The sequence below is a fragment of the Engystomops pustulosus genome, chromosome 1 (genome assembly GCF_040894005.1).
Source record: "Engystomops pustulosus chromosome 1, aEngPut4.maternal, whole genome shotgun sequence".
NCBI classification, from domain to species: Eukaryota; Metazoa; Chordata; class Amphibia; order Anura; family Leptodactylidae; genus Engystomops; species Engystomops pustulosus.
This window is the reverse complement of record NC_092411.1, coordinates 191362539-191389624: the sequence shown is the minus strand read 5'-3', so window position 1 is coordinate 191389624 and position 27086 is coordinate 191362539. Positions and strand designations below refer to the sequence as shown.

General features: G+C 39.8%; 1 protein-coding gene across 2 annotated transcripts in view; it reads right to left on the bottom strand.

The window, feature by feature from the left end:
* Positions 1–18290, bottom strand: part of PPEF2 (protein phosphatase with EF-hand domain 2) — a 36055-nt gene extending 17765 nt beyond the window's left edge. The window contains exons 1-5 of one of the 2 annotated variants that reach the window (XM_072116230.1): positions 18090–18290; positions 16129–16254; positions 14415–14432; positions 14029–14055; positions 9754–9881 (exon numbers count right to left, since the gene is read on the bottom strand). In XM_072116230.1, the coding sequence (XP_071972331.1) occupies positions 9754–9881; positions 14029–14055; positions 14415–14432; positions 16129–16192 (237 nt within the window). In that variant the 5' untranslated portion in view covers positions 16193–16254; positions 18090–18290. The remainder of the gene's footprint in view (positions 1–9753; positions 9882–14028; positions 14056–14414; positions 14433–16128; positions 16255–18089) is intronic. The other variant, XM_072116240.1, reaches the window with a different exon arrangement.
* Positions 18291–27086: the final 8796 nt, after the last annotated feature.

Here is a 27086-nt window from a genome sequence, read left to right as displayed (position 1 = left end):
TTTAAATAACAAATATGTATACTATTTAACTAGGGTACTTTAACCGTGGATTGTCTGATTGATCCTACCATGTACTGCCATACAATCAGACAGGTGTGAAATTGCTTAGTAACCTGCAAACTTTCAGTCATGAAAGTTCACAGGTTATAGTGAGGGCGCAGGCGCCGCTGTCTGCATCTCTCTCATGCCCTCTTGGCATGGAGAAGGTGTGCGGAACAAAATAATCGCAATGTCTGGTGATTTGCAAGGCGTTGCGATTATTTCAGGGCTTGTACGTCACAAAACTGACACACAAGCCCTGATGACTGTCTTCTATCATACAGTGCACTGACCTTACTCACTGTATGATGGGAGTGGTTATCCTCCCTCATTCCTGCTCTGCAGCTGGTCAGTGTAGAGGTGGCAGCTGCTGGGACATCACACAAGGCAGCAGCAATGTGGCCTCTGACTGTGTTGCCATCCTCCCCCCACCACAACTATTAGGAGCTGCAGAGGAGCCTCCTGGGTGTATGGCCGAGTCACCTCTCCTGCTGTGCCCTGTGCTGATACCTGTGCTGACTGGAGACACTAGGCACAGCTCACACATGGGGAGAGGTCGGTCCGGGGAGGAGGAGGAGGGGGGAGTGCTGGGAGCTCAGTGCAATCTATCAGCCTCCCGGCTACTGCACCTGGTCATGTAGGATGAAAATTAACTCTCAGGCAGCCGCGTGTCAGTGAAAATGGCTACGTGTGTCAGCACTGACACGCGTGTCATAGGTTAGCCATCACTGTACTAACCCATTCTGTGTACCCCTCCCATCTGTTGTCTGGCAAACACCAGATACCAATCTACAGGCTTCTCTACAGTCCCATTGATTTTGGACTCTGTATATAGGATGGCGGCTGATGGCTGGTTCAAGCAGCAGCATTTTAGTTATTAAATTATTTTTATTCTATTCCCTAATAAATCTATTAGGTACAAATACTGAGCACTGACTTTCACTAAGCAAAACATTTTTTTAAATTAGAACTAAAAATAGTAAAATATGCGTGTGATCAACAACTTTTAGCATATAAAAATTTGACAATGTTTGTGTACAATAATACACATGCCATCAGTCATGAACTCTAGATAAAGTATGACTAATACAGTCATGGCCATAAGTTTTGAGAATGACACAAATAGTATATTTTCACATGATCTGTTGCCATCTGGTTTTTATGTGTAACTCTAGATAAAGTGTGACTAATACACTATATCATTCTTAGTCTTATTCTTATAGTCATACTTAAGAGTTCATGCCTTATACTGCAACATTTCCTGTATTTCCTGTATAACAATCTGTTCAGCTCCTCTTGCTTAATAACAAATATTATGCCAAATGCAACAAGGTGTCTTTAAAGGGGGTTGATTTATGGAAGAATATTAAAATAAAGAATTCACCCTTTAACTTACATGAATGATGCATGCTAAAAACCCAGACCATAACTAAGACTGCATGATGTATCATCATCATCTACTATCTGTGGGTGGGATCGTTAGAAGGTGGTTACACTTTCATTTGGTTTGTATTCTATTTATAAAACATCTATATCAATATGTAATTTTGGAATTACAGTAAAGCTACATCAGAAACACTACCATACTTCCATGGCCTTCCATTGCATCTCAGCTTCATTCACATATTATCATAGCTCATAGACGAGAGTGGTTCTGTTCTGGCCAAAATAGACAATTTTGTTAAAATAAACTTCGACTTTCAACAATCTGTAATATTACAAGTATAATGAGAAGTTGTCACCTAGCTGGGGGAGAGGTGATATCGAGCGGCTATGAATTACTACTCTCCTTCCCCTCTGCATGACTGCAAGACTCTGGAAAAAGGGAACCTTAGAGGAACCAAGTAAGCAGAGAATTAAAGGGGTATTCCCATTACAGCAAATAAATGTTACTGTTTTTAGGATAAAAAGTTATACAATTTCCAATATACTTTCTGTATCAATTCCACACCAGTAGGTGACCCCTCCACCCTCCATAGAAAACAGCGGCGCACTGCTGCACACACGGGGAAGGATAGAGCATTCTTATCTTTTCCTGGTGTAGGGTGCAGAACGGTACCACACCGCCACCCGGCCGCCATTGCCCTCCATGGGGACGTATAGATCTCCACAGATGGGCATGTGAATGAGCCCTGGCAAACAGCTTTGATTACTCTCTGTGATATAATGAGCTGTATGACCATGGTCAGATTACTGGTGGTAAACATAGAAGCTTTCTACAGAATGACAGTAAGAAGAGATCTATAAAACCATGAGGAATTAATACAGAAACTATATTGGAAAATTGTATAACTTTTTATCATAAAAACAATAACATTAATTTGTTGAAATGGGAACACACCTTTAAGCACTTTCTTTTAATACAATGAGTTTTAATTTCATTATGTAAATGCAGTGGCCACTTAAATTCCATGCAGCATCTATGAAGTCAAATTATGAAATGATATGGTAACTAAAATGTGAATAAATGTTTAATTTTGAATTTATATTAGGGATTCTACTTTTGTTTAGCTCTCTTTTTAAGTAGTTCACAGGATGCTCATGTTACTTGAAAACTTATGTTGAATCTGCTGGCTTCTCTCCCCCTTTAAAGCGTAACTCAGATTTCATAATGATTTTTACCAAATTGTCATATGTGATCCCCACTTATGATGCCCATATTGTGCTGCTCTCCCTTTTCTTTCCAGGGTGATGACATTTTTTCTGTTTTGAAGCTACTTGTCAGAAATCTTCTTTGGCAGCAATGAAGTGGGTGGAGGCTAATCTCTTCGTGTATCTGCCCTGAAGCTAAGTCCAATTTAGGATGCCTACTATTCCCATGATGCTTTGTAATTTAGCAGTAAATTCAGTAAAATTTCTACAAATAAATTTACTGTGCACTACATAGTGTACATACACTCACCGGCCACTTTATTAGGTACACCTGTCCAACTGCTCGTTAGCACTTCATTTCTAATCAGCCAATCACATGGCGGCAACTCAGTGCATTTAGTCATGTAGACATGGTCAAGACAATCTCCTGCAGTTCAAACCGAGCATCAGTATGGGGAAGAAAAGTGATTTGAGTGCCTTTGAACGTAGCATGGTTGTTGGTGCCAGAAGGGCTGGTCTGAGTATTTCAGAAACTGCTGATCTACTGGGATTTTCACAGTAAACCATCTCTAGGGTTTACGGAGAATGGTCCAAAAAAGAAAAAACATCCAGTGAGCGGCAGTTCTGTGGGCGGAAATGCCTTGTTGATGCCAGAGGTGAGAGGAGAATGGGCAGACTGGTTCGAGCTGATAGAAAGGCAACAGTGACTCAAATCGCCACCTGTTACAACCAAGGTAGGCAGAAGAGCATCTCTGAACGCACAGTACATCGAACTTTGAGGCAGATGGCCTACAGCAGCAGAAGACCACACCGGGTGCGACTCCTTTCAGCTAAGAACAGGAAACTGAGGCTACAATTTGCACAAGCTCATCGAAATTGGACAGTAGAAGATTAGAAAAACGTTGCCTGGTTTGATGAGTCTCGATTTCTGCTGCGACATTCGGATGGTAGGGTCAGAATTTGGTGTCAACAACATGAAAGCATGGATCCATCCTGCCTTGTATCAACGGTTCAGGCTGGTGGTGGTGGTGTCATGGTGTGGGGAATATTTTCTTGGCACTCTTTGGGCCCCTTGGTACCAATTGAGCATCGTTGCAATGCCACAGCCTACCTGAGTATTGTTGCTGACCATGTCCATCCCTTTATGACCACAATGTACCCAACATCTGATGGCTACTTTCAGCAGGATAATGTGCCATGTCATAAAGCTGGAATCATCTCAAACTGGTTTCTTGAACATGACAATGAGTTCACTGTACTCAAATGGCCTCCACAGTCACAGATCTCAATCCAATAGAGTATCTTTGGGATGTGGTGGAACGGGAGATTCGCATCATGGATGTGCAGCCGACAAATCTGCGGAAACTGTGTGATGCCATCATGTCAATATGGACCAAAATCTCTGAGGAATGCTTCCAGCACCTTGTTGAATCTATGCCATGAAGAATTGAGGCAGTTCTGAAGGCAGAAGGGGGTCCAACCCGTTACTAGCATGGTGTACCTAATAAAGTGGCCGGTGAGTGTACAGGATCTATATAGTGACTAGGCTGCCTTTATCACATGGAGGAACATAGATCATGAAATAAGCAGCAGATACCAGCAGTGTGATTAATAACAGCTCCCTGCTGTGAAGAAAGCATCCAGAGAGCAGAAGTTGAGGGGAGGTTTGCTGAAGAGTAATCTACAACACAGGTGCAAAGAGAGACAGAGAAAGTTCTGTAGAATCACAGACTGGGATGGAGGGAATGATAGGTATGATAGGGAATGATGAGGTGATCTATCCACAGAGAAATACACATGACTTTCACGCATTAACTCCCACTACTCCCTCTAGAGTGAGCAGTGGCCAGCAGCCCCTCGCTTCTGTGCACATTAATAATCAGCACAGCATAGGGACATAGCTACAAGCAGGAATAGGCTAAGTTGGATAGGATAGCAAAGAAACTGCTGCACATAGATAGTAGGCAAGAACTCAGTGAAACAGTGTAACAGCCTCTAAAGCCAGATCACGGAGATGCTACATAGCTCCCATTTGTCCCGGGATCGGGAGGACAGTCCTGGTTTTCAACCACGGTCCCGCCATCCAGGGTGGTTGGAAGATTGTCTCGGACTGCCCCTCACTGCCCCACTTTGTCCAGCCCCCTCATGGTTCTGTAAATTACTGCTTCAGAACAGCAGAGTATCAGGGATATGAGGAGGCAAAGTCAGCTCTCTTGCATATCTGCTTCTCTTTAGCATGTCATTCAGAGCCTGGCAGAGGAGGAATTGGGAATTATGCGAGGGAACGAGGTAAGGTAAGAAACAGCTTTTTTTGTTTAATACCAGCGGCAAGAGGAGGAGAAGGGCCACAATAAGAGGAGGATGGATGACAGGGGGACACAGTAAGAGGAGGATGGAGGACCGGAGGTTACAGTAAGAGGGGAAGAGGGGAGGGAGGGTTGATGTACAGAAAACTTGAGCATTATAAGTTTGGGGAGATAAAAATGGAGGATCAAATGTAAACGGAGAATAAAATTAAAGAAACGTTATTATATGTTGCTGAGTTGGATTAGGAGGTATTATATAGGTCCATTGAGGGGTGGGCCACAGTAAGGGGGCATTATATTATGTGTGGGCCATCAAAGTCACCTGGGGACCCAATTTTAGCACACCCCAGGCCCCACAGAGCATAGTACATGCACTGCCAAAGAGTTTTTTTTTTTATAAAAAAGAGGTTTTACAGAAAAATAGATATGCTATCTAGTAGCTTTCAATGCCATGTGCTGTGTGACTAGGCACTCGTCCCCTGGGAGTGGCTATAGAGAGGAGCAGGGGGCATTGCTAACCTGGGTAATGGGTGTTTTCATATATTTGAAAAGGACATACAGAAGTGTGATTTCCCGAGGATAAGGGGGAAACCTCTCCTTTATAGCCAATCCCAGGGGACGAGTGCCTAGTCACAGAGCACATGCCATTGAAAGGTAGTATATAGCATATAATTTTTTCTGTAAAACCTATTTTTCATACAAAAACTCTTTGGCAGTGTATGTACTATGCTCTGTGGGGACTGGAGGAATGCTAAAAATGGGTCTCCTGGTGACAGGTTCCCTTGAAGGTCTTTATTATACTATGCTTGCAGGTGGGGCAATGGACAGCGTTTATAAAAGAAAAAGGGGTAGGGACTGTTTGCCCCTCTTTCTCTAGCCCAAAAGTTGGGAAGTATGAGGTTAGGGTAGCCCCTCATGCTCTTTAGCATAATTAAAAAAGTTGATTTTAGAAAGAATGAGGCCATGGATAACAATATAACAGTGTAAGAGACTTTCCATAGTCACAGTGCCTGGATCAGTAAGTGTCCCTGCTTTATCATGCTTGATTTTGACGGTAGATTTCCTTTAAGTACTAAACATACATTTAATTTATCCTTCCGAATTATAATACAAGTTGCTCCAGATGAATTTACATGTTTGGGTATGGGAACATGAAGTGTCTGTTTTACAATAGCAGTGAGTCTGCCCTATGAAGAAGACTTTTATTGAACACTTTTCCCTCCCGAGCCACAGAGGTTACACCCCTTCCTGAATTTAGCCTATTTAACAGTATAAATCAAACCGTGGATCATCTTTTGTAATCTGAGCTGAGATGTGTGTTGTTGACAAGATTAAGGTCCACTAAATGAATCATACCTGGAAATCTAGGTCATCACAGCATTAGAAAGGCTTATTGATAAGAAAATGTTTATACTGATCACAGAGGAAAATACACTCAATCTGAAAGGATAACATTTCCAGCAGTATCTTTAATTTAGAGATAGGTCTTATTAAGTAATTCAGAATTTCACAGATTTACTGTGTTTTCCATTGCAAACATTCAATACCACTAACATCATGGACACGTTGAGTCAGTGGTTTTCTTATTTTAAATCACTATACTTCCCATTGTATGTCCAGGAAAATCACAGACAGCAGCACATGGATGACACAAAACAGGACAAATGAGTGCACGTCCCTGTGACTTTTTTTAATCACCAACAGGGCAGTTGAAAGTCAGGCCATCTGCAGGTAAACCAGTCAATTTTGTTCTTTTTGACAGCTGTAGGACGTAAGCTATGCAAATTTTGGCATCAGACCAACCCTGGCCTAAAAAGATTTTGATGGCCTACCATTAAAGGGGTATTCTCGTCTGGGCATTCACATTCAGTTTGATAAATCTGCCATTAACCCCTTAAGGACGCAGGGTATTTTCGCTAATTTCTCGCTCTCCATCTTCAAAAATCCATAACTTTTTCATTTTTCCGTGTACAGAGCTGTCTGAGGGCTTATTTTGTGCGTAACAAATTTTACTTTCCCATGATGTTATTGATTATTCCATGCCATGTAGTGGGAAGCCGCAAAAAAATTCCAAATGTGGAAAAATTGAAAAAAACTGCATGTGCGTCCTGTTCTTGTGGGCTCAGTTTTTACGACTTTCACTCTGCGCTCCAAATAACATACCTACTTTATTCTTTGGTTCGGTCCGATCGCGGTGATACCAAATTTATATAGGTTTTATTGCGTTTTAATACATTTTCAAAAATTAAACGAATGTGTACAAAAAAGAAAAAAAATTTTTGCCATCTTCTGACGCGAATAACTTTTTCATACTTTGGCGCATGGAGCTGTGTGAGGTGTCATTTTTTGCGAAATGAGCCAACGTTCTCATTGCTACCATTCTGAGGTCTGTGCAACATTTTGATCATTTTTAATTACATTTTTTATGTCATCTAAAAAGGTGTAAAAGTCGCGTTTTGGACATTTGGGCGCCATTTGCCGTTCCGGAGGTCACCGCCGTCAATAACCGTTTTTATATTTTGATAGATCGGGCATTTTGGGACGCGGCGATACCTAATGTGTCTGTGATTTTTACTATTTATTATATTTTATATCAGTTCTAGGGAAAGGGGGGTGATTTGAACTTTTAATATTTTATTATTTTTTTACATTTTTTAAACTTTTTTTTTTCTTTTTTTTCCCACTATTTCTTAGACCCTCTAGGGTACATTAACCCTAGATGGTCTGATCGCTCCTGCCATATACTGCAATACTGCTGTATCGCAGTATATGGCATTTCTGCTCACTATACATTACAATGAGCCACAGGCTCATTGTAATGCATATGCAGAAGCCATGTATCCTCGGGTCAAACGAAGACCCGAGGCTACCATGGCAACCGATCGCCGCCCCCCGATGACGTTCGGGGGAGCGGCGATCGGAGGTAAGATGGCGGCGCCCACGCGCCGCCAAATTTAAAGTGCCGCCGGCGACTTTGCCGGCGGCAAAGAAAAGGTTAACACCCGCGATCGGTGCAAGCACCGACCGCGGGTGATAGCGATGGGTCTTTGCTGCGATATGCAGCAAAGCCCATCTCTGTATGAAGAAGGCTCAGCCCGTGAGCCTTCTTCATACAACCTTCACAGCTCCGTGGCGGATATATCCGTCACGGAGCGTGAAGGGGTTAATAAACATTTCTTCAATTAGATGTTATTAAAAAAAATGTTCCTGTGTGAAGATAATTTTCCATAGATGTAGTGATATGGTCCCTTAGAAACGAGATAGCTTCCTCGGATACGGCCACCTCTGCTGAAGGGATTGCACAAATAAACAAAAAGTTTTTGTATATGAACTATCTGAGAATTACTACATGTCTTGCAGCCGTCCTGTGGTAATGATTGCTGAAGCCAGGAGGTCAGGCAAGGCTCAACAGTACATGTCTGGCCACTGCTGCCTAAATGTGACGTGGTCGTAACCGAGGAAGCCATCTCGTTTCTAAGGGACAACATGGCTATGTTTATGGGAAATTATCTTCACACAGAAACATTTTTTTTAATAACATCCAATTGAAGAAATGTTTATATATGGCAGATTAATCAAACTGAATGTGAATGCCCAGACGAGAATACCCCTTTAAGATATACCATCAATATTAAATGGATTCCGTCTTTCAGCATCCCCTCTGATGAGCTATTGATAGGTGACTATGGTCAGTGCTTTATTTGGTGGGTGAGTGTATTCCTGGAGGTGGCTGTGTATATATCTATGTATTATTGGGGGTGGCTATGTATATATCTATGTTTTGTTGGGGAGGCTGTGTATATATCTATGTATTCCTAGGGGTGGCTCTGTATATAGCTATGTATAACTAGGGGTGGCTGTGTATATATCTATGTATACCTAGGGGTGGCTGTGTATATAGCTATGTATTCCTAGGGGTGGCTGTGTATATAGCTATGTATTCCTAGGGGTGGCTGTGTATATAGCTATGTATAACTAGGGGTGGCTGTGTATATATCTATGTATACCTAGGGGTGGCTGTGTATATAGCTATGTATTCCTAGGGGTGGCTGTGCATATATCTATGCTTTGTTGGGGTGGCTGTGTACCGTATATGCCGGCGTATAAGACGACTGGGCGTATAAGACGACCCCCAACTTCTGCCCTAAAAATATAGAATTTGGTATATACTCACTGTATAAGACTACCCCTCTCCCAAATGAAAAAAGTCTGCTTAAAACTTTGCAAAACAAACAAGAGAGCAAGTGCCTGGTGATCATAACTGTAAGCTGCGATATTAATGAAGATCCGACATGCTTCTGTAAGTGCCGCCTGTGACCCCCAGCTCTGTGACGCCGACCGCTGTGACAGGGTGGCTGCATTAGCATACAGCGCGCCGCCCCGTCAGCGCGTACTAAGCCTCTTCTAATGACTGTGAGAGGCGGACTGCCGCGCATGCGCGGCGGTCCCAGGAAGCGGCTCTCTGCGCGCTGACGGGGAAAAAAAACACCTCACACAGTGCGGCCCCCGTATATCCGGCGTATAAGACGACCCCCCACTGTAGCCATTATTTTAAGGGGTTAAAAAGTAGTCTTATACGCCAGTATATACAGTATATATCTATGCATTGTTGAAGAGGCTGTGTATATATCAATGTGTTACTGGGGCAACTGTATATCTGTGTTATGGGGTGGCTGTGTGTATACATATGTGTTACTGGGGAGACACTGTATGTATATGTGTTACTGGGTGTGGCGCTGTATATATATATGTGTGTCCTGTATGTATAAGTTAAATGATTGGCTTTTAAAAGAAATTATTCTTGTACAAACTTTACCTTAATTTGGTCCTGCTCCCCGGTGTATTCTATTGATTGAAAGATACTCCAGGTGCATCTCCTTCTCACTTCCAACTGAGCCACATAGCGACGATACCAACGTTGTATTAACACTGCTGATTTGAAGGCTGTGAAGAGAAGTATTTTTTTTACTAGTAAATAAATGAGCACATTTTCAGGCCCATCGTATTTATTAAATACCATGAAATTATAAATAAATTGACAACTGGGTGCTGGGTAATGATAAGTTGTTGACCTTCATAGCAGGCGAGTGAATGAACATAGTTTCACATGTCAGCAGCAGAGTACGGATTTCCTCCACTCATGGAAAGACTTACACAGCCAACTACAATGCTAGGTTGACTCAGTAATTCCTAAAGACTTTTATGGAAGCAGAATTAAGAATGGTTGAACATCACTTTATTCAGACAGTGGCCAAATATCAGAGCTCATGAATCGGTGACCTTAGAATACTGAATTGTAAAGTTCCTCAGGACTTCTTTCATTATAACTCTATATTTGGAAATACATATAGAGTACATATAATACATGCGGAACAGAACTTCTTATTAGGACACATCTACCATCAATAAACTGATGGTAAATGTTCTTTAAATGATAAATGTCTCCTATTAAGTGAGATTGCATTTCTGTGTTTGCTTAATACTTTTCAATAATATCACTCACTGAATTTAAAAACCCTAGGGGAGATAAATCCCATGAAAATGTGTTAGTGGTGGCCTCCTGTAGCAGTACATAGGAATTCAGTAAGCTCTTTAGAATGACCCATTCTCTCACTAATGTTTTTAAAGGCCAGCTACAAAAAACTAGTGGCTCTGGAGTGTGTTGCAACTGCTGTAAATATACTTAATGGGTTAATGCCTTCTCTTTTAACCCCTTCCCAACGATTCCCTTTTTCGTATATGCGTTTCCATTTTTTGTTCCCCTCAGTATTTACTATTACATGCCATATACTGGGAAGTGGGAAGAACATTCCAAATGCAGTGACACTGACAAAAAACGCATTTGTGCTACTTTGTTGTGGGCTTTGTTTTTACAGCTTTCCCTGTTCACTCCAAATGACACCTCTCCTTTATTCTTTGGGTTGGTGCAATCACGGGGATACCACATTTATATGTGGTATATTAGTTATTTATTATAGCAGTTATGTATCTATCTCTCTTTCTGACTGTCCCTCTCTCTGAATTTCTGTCACTGACTGTCCCTTTTTTATAAACCCTTTTGACCCTGTCTGCCTCTGGCAGTCTCTTTCAGTAACTGTCTCTGGCCATCTCTTTCAGTGAGTCACTGTCTCTGGCCGTCTCTTTCGGTGACTGAGTGTCTCTGGCACTCTCATTTGAGTGACTGCCTCTGCCTCAGACTGTTCTGAGAGCAGAACTGCGATAGTTGCCCATGGCATCCAATCACAGCTCAAGTTTCATTTTTGCACAGCTGTTTATACAATTACAGCTGAGCTCTGATTGGTTTCCATGGGCAACTGGAACAGTTTTATCTCAGACATTTCTGATAAATCTCCCCGTATCTTTATCAATCTTACCTCACACATAAGTTTTCTACTCATTACCTATAGTAACCAATCAAAGCTCAGAGCTCATATTCATGACCTGTGGCAGAACAGCAACCAATCACGGCTCAGTTTCCAACTGCCACAGCAGCACCAGACAATGGCTTCTGAATGTGGTGGTTAATAAGTGGATTTTGGAAAGTGTGGGGTGACAGAGCGGCTGTGCAAAATTTGGTGATTGTAAAAGCGACGGTTCAGATTCCTTTAGCGGACATACATAGACACACGCACACTCAGCTTTATATATATATATAATATTACTTTTGTAATGCTACCATGTTGGTGACTGTACAACCTATTGATAATTTTTTATGACATTCTATATCTGTTGCAAAATGGCAAAAAAGTGTTGATTCCGAAATTTGGGTGCTATTTTCCGTTACAGGGTTCACAGACAAAAATAACCTTTTTTTTACATTTTCATTTATTATGTGAACATCGCCAGAAGGTTAAAATTTGAGAACTTTGAGAAACCCCTTTAAGTACCACATCTAGGCCCTCCCTACAATCAGCCACTTCTAGCTCAGGAAACTAGACTGCTGCAACATTCTTGTATCCAAACCATCCTTAACCCCTTATCACCGACACTAGTTTTCAGCTCAATGACCAGACTCGATTTTTCAAATCTGACAACTTCGGAACGCTTTAACATATCCTGGTGATTTTGAGAATGTTTTCTCGTGACACATTGTACTTCATGTTAGTTATAAAATTTAAGTGATATGTTTTGCGTTTCGTTCTGAAAAAAAGTGAAAATTTGGCAAAAGTTTGTAAAAATTCTTCATTTTCCAAGTTTGAAATGTTCTGGTCTCCAGACAGGAAGTAAAACTACCCAAAAAGTTTGATAATTAACATTTACAGAATATCTGCTTTATGTTGGGATGATATTTTATGCTTCCGGTCATTTTTCTAGGATGTTATGAGGTGCAGAACTTTAGGTGCGATTTTTCTTATTTTTATGAAAATTGCCAAAACTCACATTTTGAGGGACAACTCAGCTTTCAAGTGACTTTGAGAGGCCTAAATAATAGTAAAACCCCATAAATTACCCCACTATAGAAAGTTCACCCCTCAACATATGTAAAACAACTTCTATTAAGTCCATTAACCCTTTAAGTGTTTCACATGGGTTAAAAAATATGGACCTGCGATTTAGAAACTAGAATTTTTTTGGAAATACATTCATTTAGGCCAAAACTGACATTTTCAGAATAAATTAAATGATGAAACGCACTGCAACGCTTGATGCCCAATTCCTCCAGAGTGTACTGATACCACATATGTGGTGGTGACTGCTGTACGGGCGCACGGCCGAGTATAGAATGAATGGAGGCGCCATTCACAGCAGATTTGTATTGTCACATTGTACTACCTATACATTTTTATTTTTTTTGGTAATGCGATCATATGAGGGCTTATTTTTTATGGGATGAGATACAATGTATAGATAATTTATTTTGGGAGTCTAAAGCTTATTCTTGAGATTTTATTAACTATTTCAAGGGGGACACAAACAAAATCATCAATTTTTATTTTGGATTGTTAGCATTTTTTTCCCCCCGCTCACCGTAATGTAAAAATAATATTTTATCTTTATTCTCTGGTTCACTACGATTGCGGTGATACCTCATTTATATAGTTTTTCTTATTTTTGCTCAATTTTCCTGAGCAAAACCAATATTGGAGAAAATCGCATTGTTTTTACTATTGACAACTTTTCAGGGCCATAACTTCTGTATTTTTCTGTTGTCAGATCTGATTGAGGGCTTATTTTTTGCGAAAACAGTTGTTCTTTTCAGTCGTATCATGTTAGGTAACGTAACTTTTTTTGATCACTTTTTAGAACATTTTTTGTGATGGTGTTTAATGAAAAATTGTATATTATGGGAAGTTTTTCGAGTTTTTTTTTTTACGTAGTTCACCGAGCGGGTTCAATATTGATTTAGATTTATTGTACAGATTAATACGGACGCGGTGATACCAAATATGTACGTGTTTTTGTGTTTTATTTACTTTATTTGCATTTTATGTGTTACTGGGGAGATTATGGGACTTTTATTTTATTTATTTATTTAATTATATTACAAAAAGATTTAATTTTTTTTTTTACTTTTTTACATTTTCTACTTCTTGGCTTGAATAAGCGATCATCCGATCGCTTATTCAAGCCTTTACACTGCAATACACTTGTATTGCAGTGTATAGTGTAAGTAACTGAGCATGCTGGGGGAGTGCTAAAAATGGGTCTCCTGGTGACAGGTTCCCTTTAAATCCTCACAAAATCTTCTGCTTTACCTGCTAAAGGCTTCTCCCACATACTCTGGAACACTCTACCAAAATGTGTCAGACTATCCTGCACCTTCCAAACCTTCATACATACCTGAATAACCCCACTGCTATACTTCCTCTCCTAGTGTCTCATATAGATTGTGAGCAGGATCCGCCTTCTAATTTAGTGCAGTTTTGTGTCTTTTGTACTAATTTGTATTTTGATTGTAATGCATGTAAACCCCTTATAGAATGTAGAGAACCATGGAAATAATAGTGCTCTATTTATAATAATAATAATAATAAAACTTCCCCTTTAATTAGATAGATATATTTACCTGCACATGGAATTATCTTTCTATGCAAATGGAATGTTTGCCTTGCACAAGTATTTAAAATATTTTTTCATATTTGAGACATACCTGTTCCAGCTGGTGCCATTGGACCGGCTATGCAATAAATCAAGAATCAATAGTTTAATTCAGGAATAATTCCAAAATCAGTATTTATCTATACATCATTACAAATTACATGAATAACAACAGGGCAATGTAATCCAGAAAGATCTTTGTGATGGTTATTACAAAAGTAAAAGGTTTAAACTTTTCTATAGGAGTTTTCTTCTTTTTGGCATCATTTTTACAATACTTTTTTTATACATAAAAAGTATTTAAAATCACAAAATTGTGTCGTATGAAACATCGTATATCACAATATTGTCTTCACAGATTTAACATGAATAGATAATCTACTTAATTAATGGTTAAAATCAATGTTTAGACTAATGAGTAAAATAATATATTCATACCTTGTGGGAGAGAGTGAGCTTTGGTATAATAGAAAAAAGAAGGTTATGCGTGTTCTGCTAGTCGTAACATACACTATTGACAGTTATTATTGAATGTTTACTATAAATGAATTATAAATGAAAAATCTATAATACAAATATCTACAGTCACAATTGAAATGAACTAAAGTGTAAGTCCTGTCGTAGACCACATCATAAACACAATCTCTTAATGTTATCCATTGGGAGAAGTAAAAGCCATGTCAAAGTTGCTATTTAAGGGACCGGACTACCAATCCGGGTCCCTTATTAGGACAGATATCTTGCATTGATCTGGTCTTAGGTCCACTTGGACATGAAGGGTGAACCAGCCCTAACACCTGCACATAGAAAACTTTGATATCCGGCTGATTTATTTTTCAATTATATCATTAGCTGTATATAGTACACAGAGATGGATTTTACATCTTTGGGACACCAAGAAAAGTTGTGCAGGAACCTAATGTAAAGCTATATATATATATATATATATATATATATATATATATTTTAAATACCGTAACTTTCATTTTCATACTGAAATGTTTGGAGTGAGGGCTAATTTTTTGCATATTGTATATTTAACTAATGCAGAGTTTTATTCATAGTTGTGTTAGCAATCCAAACTAGATCTTCTTCAGACACGGATTGCAAGGGAGAATATCGATGATCTCTCCAATTCTTTGTCACGGGTGCACCCGTGCCCTTCTCCGTGGCTGCGTCCGCTGCTCCCCCCATCCTCACTCACCTCGCCAAGCTTATGCTGCCGTCCCGGCTTCCCAGTCACGCGTCCCCGTCTCCTAGGACCCGTCGGCACTAGCAGATTTAAAGGGCCAGCTCAACGCTGATTGGCGCTGGTCACTTTCCCTAATCAGTTAAATACCACCCCTTCCCAGCATTCCCTGCCGGATCTTTGCGCTCTTATGCTTAAGAAAAAGCTCTTCCCTGTGACTAGTTCCCGTGTGTTGTCCTCCCGTTGTGACCCCGGACCTGTTCCCGATTCTGCTCCTCCGCTGCCAACAGTGACCTCCTGCTCCGTCCCAGATCCTGAACCGTTGCCGCCTGCCTTGATTCTGTACCTCAACCTTGGCTGCCACCGTGGACAAGCCGCGCCTGTGGAACGAACTAGTGGCACCACGCTGCAGCAAGACCAACCCGCATTGCGGCGGGTTCTGGTGGAAACCGGGTGCCACTTAGATTCTGGTCCCAGGCGTCGGCTTGTGTCATCCTCCTGACATTCTACTTGCCCTCACTCGCAAACAGTGTCTATGAATAAAACTCTGCATTAAATAAATATACAGTACCGAATGCCGGATTTTTTGCTATACATTTCGAGGGGGTGGTACTCTATCTGAGCACCCATACTAGATGGAGTTATGTGTATCTGCGGAAATTGGATATTTTTTGCATAAAGACCTGTAGCTTTTATTTATACACACTTGGAGTAATTTTTCGTGTAATTTTATATATTGGCATGGTTTTTACTTTAATTTTTCAAAAGTTTTTTGTTGTTTCTTTGTGTGAATTTTGTGTGCTGGTGTTTTATGTACATTTTTTGTAGATTATTATTTTTTTTTTATATTACTTTGCCCTAGAGGGGGACACTACCATGAGATCAATGGATCTCTTATGTAATGCACTGCAGTGCTTTATACTGTGACTGACAGACATCTATTAGGCCAGGCCTCCAGCTTACCTTTTCTAGACTTGCGTATGGAGTGATTGCTGCTGGTAGAGCTACTGGACGTCCCACATCCCATGATTCACAGTTTGGCATGCAGTTGTTCACGTTATTATTGTAGCATATGTGGTTTCATTCAAACTATTAACACCAAGAGAAAGATCAGTAGAATATGACATATAATAAGATTACTACTAATAGATCCAAGCAGTGGCAATCATCATTTTGTTCCATCCATTTTTTGATGAAGATAACATGACCATTATGCGATTTCATACTATATATATAGGTCGGATGGATCAGTTTGTGGTTTATTTTGGAACATCATGTAATGTGACTTTCAAATGTTAAATGAGACATAAAGAGTCTCAGGCCTAACATAAAACTTTCTACTCCTATCGGCCTCTTATTACTCCATTCATGTTCATGAAATGGACCCCTGTTTTCAAGATGTGTGTCCCTGTGGCAACCAAATGCATTTAATCGTTGCATCAAATAAAAGTGTAGTTTTAATGTTTTTCAAGATTTTTTTCATTTGACTTTTGCTACAAAATTCCTGTTAAATATAAGTAACCTCTACTGACACAGCTCTCTTATGTGCAACAGCAAAAATCTATACTGGCTGCGAGTGCAGTGAGCTCACTTGTGTTGCTTTTCCCCATGGATATATCATAATTGGAAATATCTTTTTTAAAAGGGTTAGCCAAAAATAACAATTGAAGGCCCAATTATGAGTACTTGTTACTGACTTGTTATGGCTAGTGTCTTTCCAATCTTTCTTTCTATGGATTTTTTGGCTTGCGCTTGCATCACTGTTTGTGGATCAGAGCATAACCAAATGTCAGTTTTTAAACTCTTTTGTTGCCTGTGCATATCATGGACAAAAAAACACTATATGGCTGTATAAATGCTGGCAGTGACCACTCTGTTTTCTTCCTTGATGACTCTCAGATGACTCTCAGCATTTCATGGTCAGAATTCACATTGGGCCTTATTCATCGTGTTCTAGTCAGTGATTTGCACTAGCTGCTGCGAGTCAAAACCAGGAGTTCATGGTTCCATAATAAAATCTCCTCCACAACCTTGCTCTTTGCATGTGGATGGAATTATTCTTGTAAATTAGAACAAAGGCTTTAAACTTTCTATTGACCTATACATGACATCATTCTTGAGAGCTTAATCCAATATAGGATCTAAATATCCTAAAATAGTATTGTAAGGTGAGTTGGAGGTGAACTTATACCAATGTTTACATAGATATTCTGTTTAGAACCATTCTGAATAAAAGCGTTACATTCAAAGTAACCACAACCTAATATTCAAACTCTAGCTATTTGGGCCCCTCAGTCTCCACTGCACTTTTGCCCCCTCCCCTTACATATCTGAGTAAACACATTGGGCAGATTTATCAAGCTGCCTGAAAGTCAGAATATTTCTAGTTGCCCATGGCAACCAATTACAGCTCAGCTTTCATTTTACCAGTGCTCATGTATATTTTTTAAAGGGAAGCTGTTGCCATGGGCAACTAGAAATATTCTGACTTTCAGACAGCTTGATAAATCTGTGCCATTGGTTGTAGATTTGCATTGAATTTGGCTGATCTGCTTGCAATCAATCAATTGAGTAAATATGTATCTATTCACACAACAGTTCTAGCTGGTAAAACAAACATGCAACATATTTATACCAGGCTAAATATCTCTGTCTATCCAAGCAGATGCGTTTCATATAACAAAGGACCGCCACAAATTGGTTACTAGAGTATATTCTAGTGGCCAGCTCCATGTTATTCCTTAAATTAGCCAATGATAAAAATACAAAATATGAAAACTAGCAAAAATTGCAGAGATAGATGGGAGCCTGAAATACAAAGTAAATAGGCATATTCTTTTTTCTGTTCTAGTTATGTATAGAACATTATATATAATAATACAAATTGATTATTCAGATATAATCTTTAATACAATTAAACATACCTTGCTTTAGGCTTTGTACAAGACCTTTCTTTTCTCTGCATTATCCAGTCCTGCATTATGATGTCTATGCATCTGCGAGTTATTAATCCAGTATGATCCTGAACAAATCATATTTACTTTGCCCAATGTCTCCTTTACACAATGACTGGGCATCCAGACACACAAAGCACAGATTGCTTTATTTACAAAACTGTATGGCTGTGTTACCCCACGTGATAGTTAAGACACTGAAAGGATCTGTAATGGATTAGGATTATACGAGATTCTGAAACAAATACTCTACAGACTGTTTCTTAATAGCCATACAGCCTGCACAATTCAGTGATGCATTACATAATAGATCCAGAATATTGCAACATTGAAAACCCAATTTACATTACAGTATTTAGTTTGGAACATCATAATTAATAAGCAAGCAATATCATGCATGGTTGGGAAGTTTGAGGAAATCTCAAAAGCAAAAAATAATGTTATATATACAGTGTAATAATATTGTTCCATTTGTCAGGATTCGGGATGCGTGGATTCACTGGACCACCACGGGAGATGATACTAGCCGACACTTGGGAGTGCCTGTGCACTAGCGTCGCGTTATGAACGGACGCCTAGCGGTACGCGTGTCCGCGGCCTAAGTGGCACCTGGTCATCACCAGAGCCCAACACAAAGCGGTTGGACTTGCTGCAGCAGGGTACCACCAAGTCGTTCCACAGGTGCGACTAGCCCAGGGTGGCAGCTGAGGTCGAGGTACCTTAGCAGGAGACAGTCTTGTGGTCAGGTCCAGGCACAAGGTCAGGGCAGGCGGCAGAGATGCAAAGTCACATAACAGGAGCACAGGCACACAGGCCACGGGAACTCAGGAGCAGGAACACATTGGAGCAGGAACGCAGGATACATGGGAACACACAGGAACGCAGGAGACACAGGAACGCAGGAGAATCGCTTCAGAGCTTTTACTAAGGGAGGGACAAATATCCGGCAGGGGACAGAGGAAGGGAGCTGGCCCAGCGGCAATTATCGCCGCGCTGACCATTTAAATTTTATAGAGCAGGGGCGCGTGCACCCTAGGAGCCAGGAGCTCGTGCGCCGGCATGCGGACGTTGCATGGGGAGCGCCGCGGGAGCCGGGACAGGTAAGTTAGCCCACAGAGCCTGCCTGCCCGCCGAATAAGGCACACGGGTGCGCTCGCGACCCGGGATATGGGTCGTAAGGGGAACTCATGGCCGTGACAGTAACCCCCCTGCGGCCTCCCCCTCTTCTTGGACTGGAGGAGCCTATGTAGAAAAGCATGATCCAGGATATTCTCCTTGGGTTCCCAAGACCTCTCCTCTGGACCAAAACCCTTCCAGTCGACAAGATAGAATTGTTTCCCTCTGACCATCTTCATATCAAGGACCTCTTTAACCTCGAAGACATCAGAAGCATCAGCCTCAGGAGCAGGAGGAGGTACTTACCAGGAGAATCGATTCAGGATGACAGGTTTCAGCAGGGAGATGTGCCTGAACTACTTCTTAATACTTTAGGGGAACCAAACAGAATTCTGGTGGTTTGAGGGGTTGAATAATAATTGACCCACACTTTTATGTTTAAAATGTATTAAGATATATCTAAGCAACATAACTTTTTGGTCTGTAAGATTTATGCATCTGTTAATAAATCCTCTTGTTTGAAGGCTCTAACTTATTTGCTTCTTATCAAACCTGCTAAATCTGCAGGGGGTTGAATGCTACTTGTAGGCACTGTACCTTACTTACAAATGATCATTTACATTTTGTTTTGACTTATCTCATCTTGGACATATTCTCTAGTATCTACGATCAGGTTTTCTACTACCTCTAAGAGCCTGTTAGCTGCTGTCACTATATGTCATCTGTGTGGGTCCTGTGTGACTTGCTCGTTATCATTTGCACTTCCTGTGTTCTTACTGTTTAATTATTAAAAAAAAATATTCAATATAATGCAAGTTGAAAAAATATTTTTGTATGACAAGTAACTCCTGGGTTCGGCAATATTGAAAGATGATTCAGAGAAATTTGAACAATTTTACAGTCTATCTATAGACCAACATGTTCAAGCCCCAGCAACACATTGGGGGACATTTATCTTTTCCTTCCATTGGAGTTTTTGCTGCATAATGGTTCTTTTGTGCCTATTTTGCGGCTTTTTTAATATTACGCTTCAATTCGCCGTGTAACCATTGTGTGTTGTTGCATCTTATTTGTCATTACATTATGCCTTTTTACAGATGTTTGTGCAATATGGGAGCAAATAATTGTGCAATAACTCGCCAATCCTGACCATGCTTAGGAAAGGCAATCGTGTGATATGCGCATCAAAATTTCCCCCGTTTTAAAATTTGCGCCTAATGGGGAGCAAAAAAAAAAAAAAAAAAACTTTATTTACTAAAGACAAATCAGATACAAAAAATACACAAACAAAGATTAGGGAAGAGGAAATAAGATAATTGATCCCCATTATGTTTGAATAAACATCTAATTTATCAGCAGAACTGGATGGGAACATCTCTGAATTTTCACTCATTTCCGCACAGCTCAGGTGTTTTTGGTGATCGGCCATACAATACAAACTGAAACAGAAATATGGCTCATTTATTTCCTTACAATGTTTCCCATATGCACTATAACATACATGCGGCTACAGTCAAGTGATCTTAATATATCTTCACAGGCAATTTATTATTCATCTATACCAGTGATGGCGAACCTTTTAGAGACCAAGTGCCCAAAATACAACCAAAAGCCACTTATTTACCATCAAGTGTCAACATGACAATTGAAACAGTAACTTGCTCTCTGTTGTTCCACGACTATCAATCGTATCAGCCCCCTGAGGCCACCAAAGCAGGAGGGTAAATTCAGATATCATTGTAGCTTCTCTCCAGGGTCTCTCTGTACAGGAAGAATCGTCGGGCCAGCAGTAGGACCTTCAAAAATATTCTGAAACTGCATCTCAATTGTCTAAGACTGCAGGAAGATTTAAGTCCTGTCTGGTGAATTGTGTCCTGGAGCGACAGCTTGGGTGCCCACAAAAAGGCCCGTGCCATAGGTTCGCCATCACTGATCTATACTATTGTTGGGGATATTGTGCAAGTTATATAATACAGACCACATTTTTACCCTAGCAATTAAACATTTATCTCATGGTCAATATTATAGGAAATTCCTGTGCCGTGCATATTAACCTGTCTGGTGATGCAGTGCTCAAACAAATAGGTCACAGCCTAATATCTGTTTATCCATGTGAAGTAAGTCGTGTGAGTAAGCAGGTAACTGTACTTAAGACGCTATTAATACCAAAAGGTCAAGAGCTTGAAATATTTTCAGGTTCATAAATACAGTTGTGAGGGTTTCTTTTGCAGAAGAATACATACAGTCATAGGAAAAGAAGATTTTATGCTAAACACATCTGCTCTTTAGAAGGTCTTAGAACTAGGTGAATACATTATTAATTTCACTATTAATACACCAAATAATTGTAGTGTTTTAACAAAAACTAGACCAAAATGCAAAAGCAGTGTGTGATAAATTGAGTATACCCTTAGTCGATAGGAAACAACCATATGCCTCTGTATAGGAGAGTTGAGCCTGAAACTAAGTCTTTAGATGCCTTTATCATATGACCGCATCATTTATACATCACATATACTGCCGGACAGCCAGTAGGCAATCGAATATCACAATAGATGCATAATATGACGACATTTGTATAACATATTCTTTTTGGAGTCCTATCCACGGCACCCTCTCCCTACTATGAGAGTGAATTGATAGAAATGTGTAGGTATTTTTTTTTTCTGTGAACTGTTGTCCTGCTGGTATTGTAAAAAAATGTTTTTTTTAAAATAATACCTGAATTAAAAACACAGAAAGCATACAATTTTTGTCAATATTCCCAAAAACCTTCATGTAAAGAATTAAAACACATGACAAGATGATAAATATAATCTTTATTTGTCCATACAATAAGTAAAAAAGTGCCAATTTAAAGGCCCATTAGCCGGCAGGGAACTGGCAATCCCACTGCAATATACAATAGTATTGCGATGGATAAGATTTATATAAATTGTATTCATGTGCCGAGCTACGATACACAGCGACCTGCACAACATGTAGTAAACCTGTAGCTTTCAGCCTCTTCATTAAAAATATGCAGTATGTTCACACAGTGGGGTTTTGCACGTGACATTTTGAGGAACTTTCCTGCTTTAGCAATTAATGGATAGTAAAGGGAGGGGTATATTTAAAGTAGACTCAGCATCTAGATTTAATTCATAGAATTAAAACTGCATCAAAAATGGCCAACCCAAGGATATCAGTGATTGATCTACAGTCGGCTGCAAATATACTTTTTTTAAAGACAAACCTGTAATAATATATTTTGTAAATCTATTTCAATAAGATCACCTTTTAGTTCACAATTGAAAACATTTTGAGAAAGACATTAAAATAGCACCATGATTCAGTGCTACATCAACCAGGTCCCCATGCCATGTTTCAATCAGTCATTTCTATCAGATATTTGGTTAGTACAGGCAGTCCCCAGGTTACATACAAGATAGTTTCCATAGGTTTGTTCTTAAGTTGAATTTGTATGCAAGTCGAAACTGTATAGTTTATAATTGTAGGTCCAGACAAAATTATTTTTTGTCCCAGTGACAAATAGAGTTTAAAATTTTTTTGCTGTAATGCGACCAAGGATTATCAATAAAACTTCATTACAGAAAGCTAAACCAAAGGTCACAGTGGGCAGAGAGGTCCGTCTTTAACTAGGGATCGTCTGTAAGTCGAGTGTCTTTAAGTAGGGGACCGCCTGTATTAAAATATGATGTGACAAAATTACTCTAAGAGCAAACATATAGAACCTGTATTCTTTAAGGAAGAAAAATTAAAAAACAAACAAACAGATAAACATACTTACCTGCGGTCCTTTTCATCACAATCCCTGCGGTGTTTTTTTCTAAGAGTTATACGCCGGGATCACCTTAAAAAGAAAGTTATAATTAGCAGCATGAAGCAGGCTGCTAATTATGCACATCCTTGCCAGCTCCCTCTTGTAGCATAGGAGAGGAAGGTGGGGGAGCCTGCATAATTAGCAGCCCGGAGTGCTGGACATCTGGTCCCCATGCTGCCAATTAGAACTTTTTTTTAGGTGATCCCGGAGTGTCACCACTGGGATTGCGATGAAGAGGAGCATAGGCAACTTATATGAAAACAAGGCAAAAAATATATTTTGGTAACAGCTCACCCCTCTGAAGACTGCAGTGTTCTTGATGTGTAGTTTAGCTGGGTGCACGGAAAGTGCCGGTAACTGGTCAGGGGATCCAGTATATTACAATGGTAATAATGGGAGCAAAGGCATAGAAGGGCGGGAGATCCAGCATCCGAAAAAAATGTTAGTGAAGAATCGCTGTTAAGACAACGTTTACAACTTTAATTTTCTTCTTATTAAAAAATATACATAGTGAAGAACATGGAAACACGAAAAAACAACCACAAAAAACACGAGACAAAAAATAAGCAAAGGTAACGCGTTTCGGACTACTTCATGTTCAGTCCTTAATCATACCTGCCCTGCTTGTGTCGGCTTGAGGTTTAAATGGTAAAGAGGACTCATGTTCACAAGCGGATTTCACTGGATAACATATACTACGTGTGACGACTCACAATTCATGTGGGTTCTAATGTTATGTGTCATATTGGTACTGATGGAAGTAAAAGTATTTTTCTTATAAATGAATTTGCATATGTTACAACGGGAGCCACCACATCTGTAACATCCTTTTACTTGGAGCCAAGAGCTTTTAGTTGTACTAGTGGTGAAGGTATTAGGTGCAACCATATCACCAATGGTTCTGGCTCTGGTAGAGACCTAATTAACACTCTTGGACAAGATACTTTTAAGACTGGGATCGTGCTGCAAGATCTGCAGATGTTGTTTAATGATTTTAACAATGTCATAAAATTGGGTGTTGTACTAGGTGCTAAAGGTAAGTCTGGATTGTTCCTGTGTAATATTTTTTTTTTGGGGTTGTAAGTACATGGAACGTGGTTTGCTGTTCACTATGTTGATGGCACGCCTGCATGAATTTTTGTCTGTGCGAGATGTTACAACATTCTTGTTTGTATTGAGAGTCAGTCGTGCATGCTCTACAGGCTCTCACAAATTCCCCAATAGGCAGGTTTTTGGTATGTGGGGCATGGCAGCTGGTAGAGTGAAGCAATGTGTTTCCTGCGGTCTTTTTACGATACAAGATCGTTTGTACTAGATTCATGGTATTGTTACCTAGAACGAGATTTCGTTTTTTTGATATTCATATGTGAATCTTAAATTATAGGGGTTGTTATTAATATACTCAAAGTGACTGACTGTCTCCAAGTCTGCATCCCAGACAAGGAGACAGTCGTCTATATACCTCCCATACCAGGTGATACAATGTAAAAATGGATTATGGGGGGGTATGTAGATAATGTTCTTCCCATAGTGCCATAAACAGATTGGCTAAAGATGGGGAAAAACTGGCGCTCATAGGACATCCGAGTTTCTGGATGTAAAATTTGGAGTTGAACATAAAAAAAATGATTAGAAAGCAGGAAATCAAGCACCATAATTATAAAGTCCTGTAAAACAAGATCATAGTTGCTAAATTTCTTCAGATGGTAATGTAGTGCTTCACTGGCTGTCTTATGAGGGATAGAAGTATAGAGTGCGGTAACGTCGCACGTTAGCCATCCAGATGTTGGAGTCCACTTGAAATTGTCCATAGCCGACAGTACGGTTTTTGAATCTTGTAGGAAGCCCGGTAGTCTTAAAACGAGTGGTTGTAATAGTTTGTCAGTTCTCGAAATAGAACAAGTTGCACGCCCCAATAGAGGCGGTGACTGGAAAAAAATGCTATTGTCCAGAGAAGTGTATTGGATTCTAAGTTTAGATACCCGCTTTCTCAATTATAAACAAGATTTACTCTACTTTTATTAATTTATCTACCCGTACTTCCAATGCTTCTCAGCATGTAACAGAGTTAGCCGTTAACACACACCCCACCGGGCGTGTCACTTTCACGCCGGAAATCCGCTTGTGAACATGAGTCCTCTTTACCATTTAAACCTCAAGCGGACACAAGCAGGGCAGGTATGATTAAGGACTGAACATGAAGTAGTCCGAAACGCGTTACCTTTGCTTATTTTTTGTCTCATGTTTTTTGTGGTTGTTTTTTCGTGTTTCCATGTTCTTCAATATGTATATTTTTCAATAAGAAGAAAATTAAAGTTGTCTACGATGTCTTAACAGCGATTCTTCACTAACATTTTTTTCGGATGCTGGATCTCCCGCCCTTCTATGCCTTTGCTCCCATTATTACCATAGGCAACTTATAGATTTCCTTTATCCCTTACAGGACTCATCACTTCTGGAATGAGGGGAGTAAAAAACAAACGAAAAGGGGCAAACTTTTTTATTTTTTGCATTTACAGAGATGTGTGAGCGCTTGTCATCTCTGGGACAAATTGTACTTTTTGGTGGTGCCATATAATACTCTATGCCAGTGATGGCAAACCTTTTAGAGCCCGAGTGCCCAAACTTCCACCAAAAGCCACTTATTTATTGCAAAGTGCCAGCACAGCAATTTAAGCAGTAATGTATTTCTCCTTGTTCATTGACAACTTTCAATCCTTCAGCCTCCCAAGGACACCAATGCAGTTGAAAGGAGGAGGGCAAATTCATCTATCATTGTAAGAAGATTCTGCAGGCAGATTCTTTGAGTTCTGTCTGTTGAACTTCATTCTGGGGTGATGGCCTGGGTGCCCACAGAAAGGGCTCAGAGTGCCGCCTCTGGCACCCGTGCCATAGGATCGCCACCACTGCTCTATGCCATGTACTTGAAAAATTCCAATTACGGTGAAATAATTAAAAAAAAAAAATTAAAATTCAGCATTTTCTTGTGGGCTCTGTTTTTACAACTTTTTTTTATTTTGTGCTCCAAATGACACCTCTATTCGTTGGATCGATACAAAATTTATATAGGTTTTATTAGGCGTTAGTTTAAAAAAATAAAAAAAGTAAAAATAATATTTGCAATTTTGCCAGATTCTGAGGCCAATAACTTTTTCACAATTTGGTGTAGAGACCTATGTGAATTTTTTGCAATAAGTACTGGCGTTTTAATTTATATCAATTTGGGACCAATGTGACCGTTTGAAAATATTTTAATTCAAATATTCATGAATAGAAAAATGGTGAAAAAAGTGGTCAATTGGGACATTTGGGTGCCATTTTCCATTACCGTGTAACGGAATAATCTTTTTATATTTTGATATATATTTATTTTTAGATGTGATCTAGGGAATGGGGGCAATTCAAACTTTTACATGTTTTTTTCTTATATAATTTTCTTTTGATATTTTTTCAGACCCTCTAGGGTACTTTAACCCTACACGGTCTGATGGCTCATATTATATACAGGCGGTCCCCTACTTAAGAACACCAGACTTACATACGACCCCTAGTTACAAACGGACCTCTGGATGTTGGTAATTTACTGTACTTTAGCCCTAGGTTACAATAAACAGCTATAACAGTTATCACAGGTGTCTGTAATGAAAATTTATTGATAATCCTAATTCCTATGACAACACAACATTTTTAAAATCCAATTGTCATGGAGAACAAAAAGTTCTGGCTGGGGTTACAATGATAAAATATACAGTTCCGACGTGCATACAAATTCAACTTAAGAACAAACCTACAGACCCTATCTTGTATGTAACCCGGGGACTGCCTGTACTGCAATACTACTGTATTGCATAATATAGAAATTTTTAAGACGATATCTAATAGCGCGGCAGTAAAAGGCAGGCGTCAGCTGACACCCGCCGTGTATGGAGAGAGCTCAGCATGTGAGCTCTCTCCATAACCCCCCCCCCCCCCCCCCCAGCACCTGGACAAAAAAGTACATCCTGGTGCAAGTAGGCGGTTAAGGTATA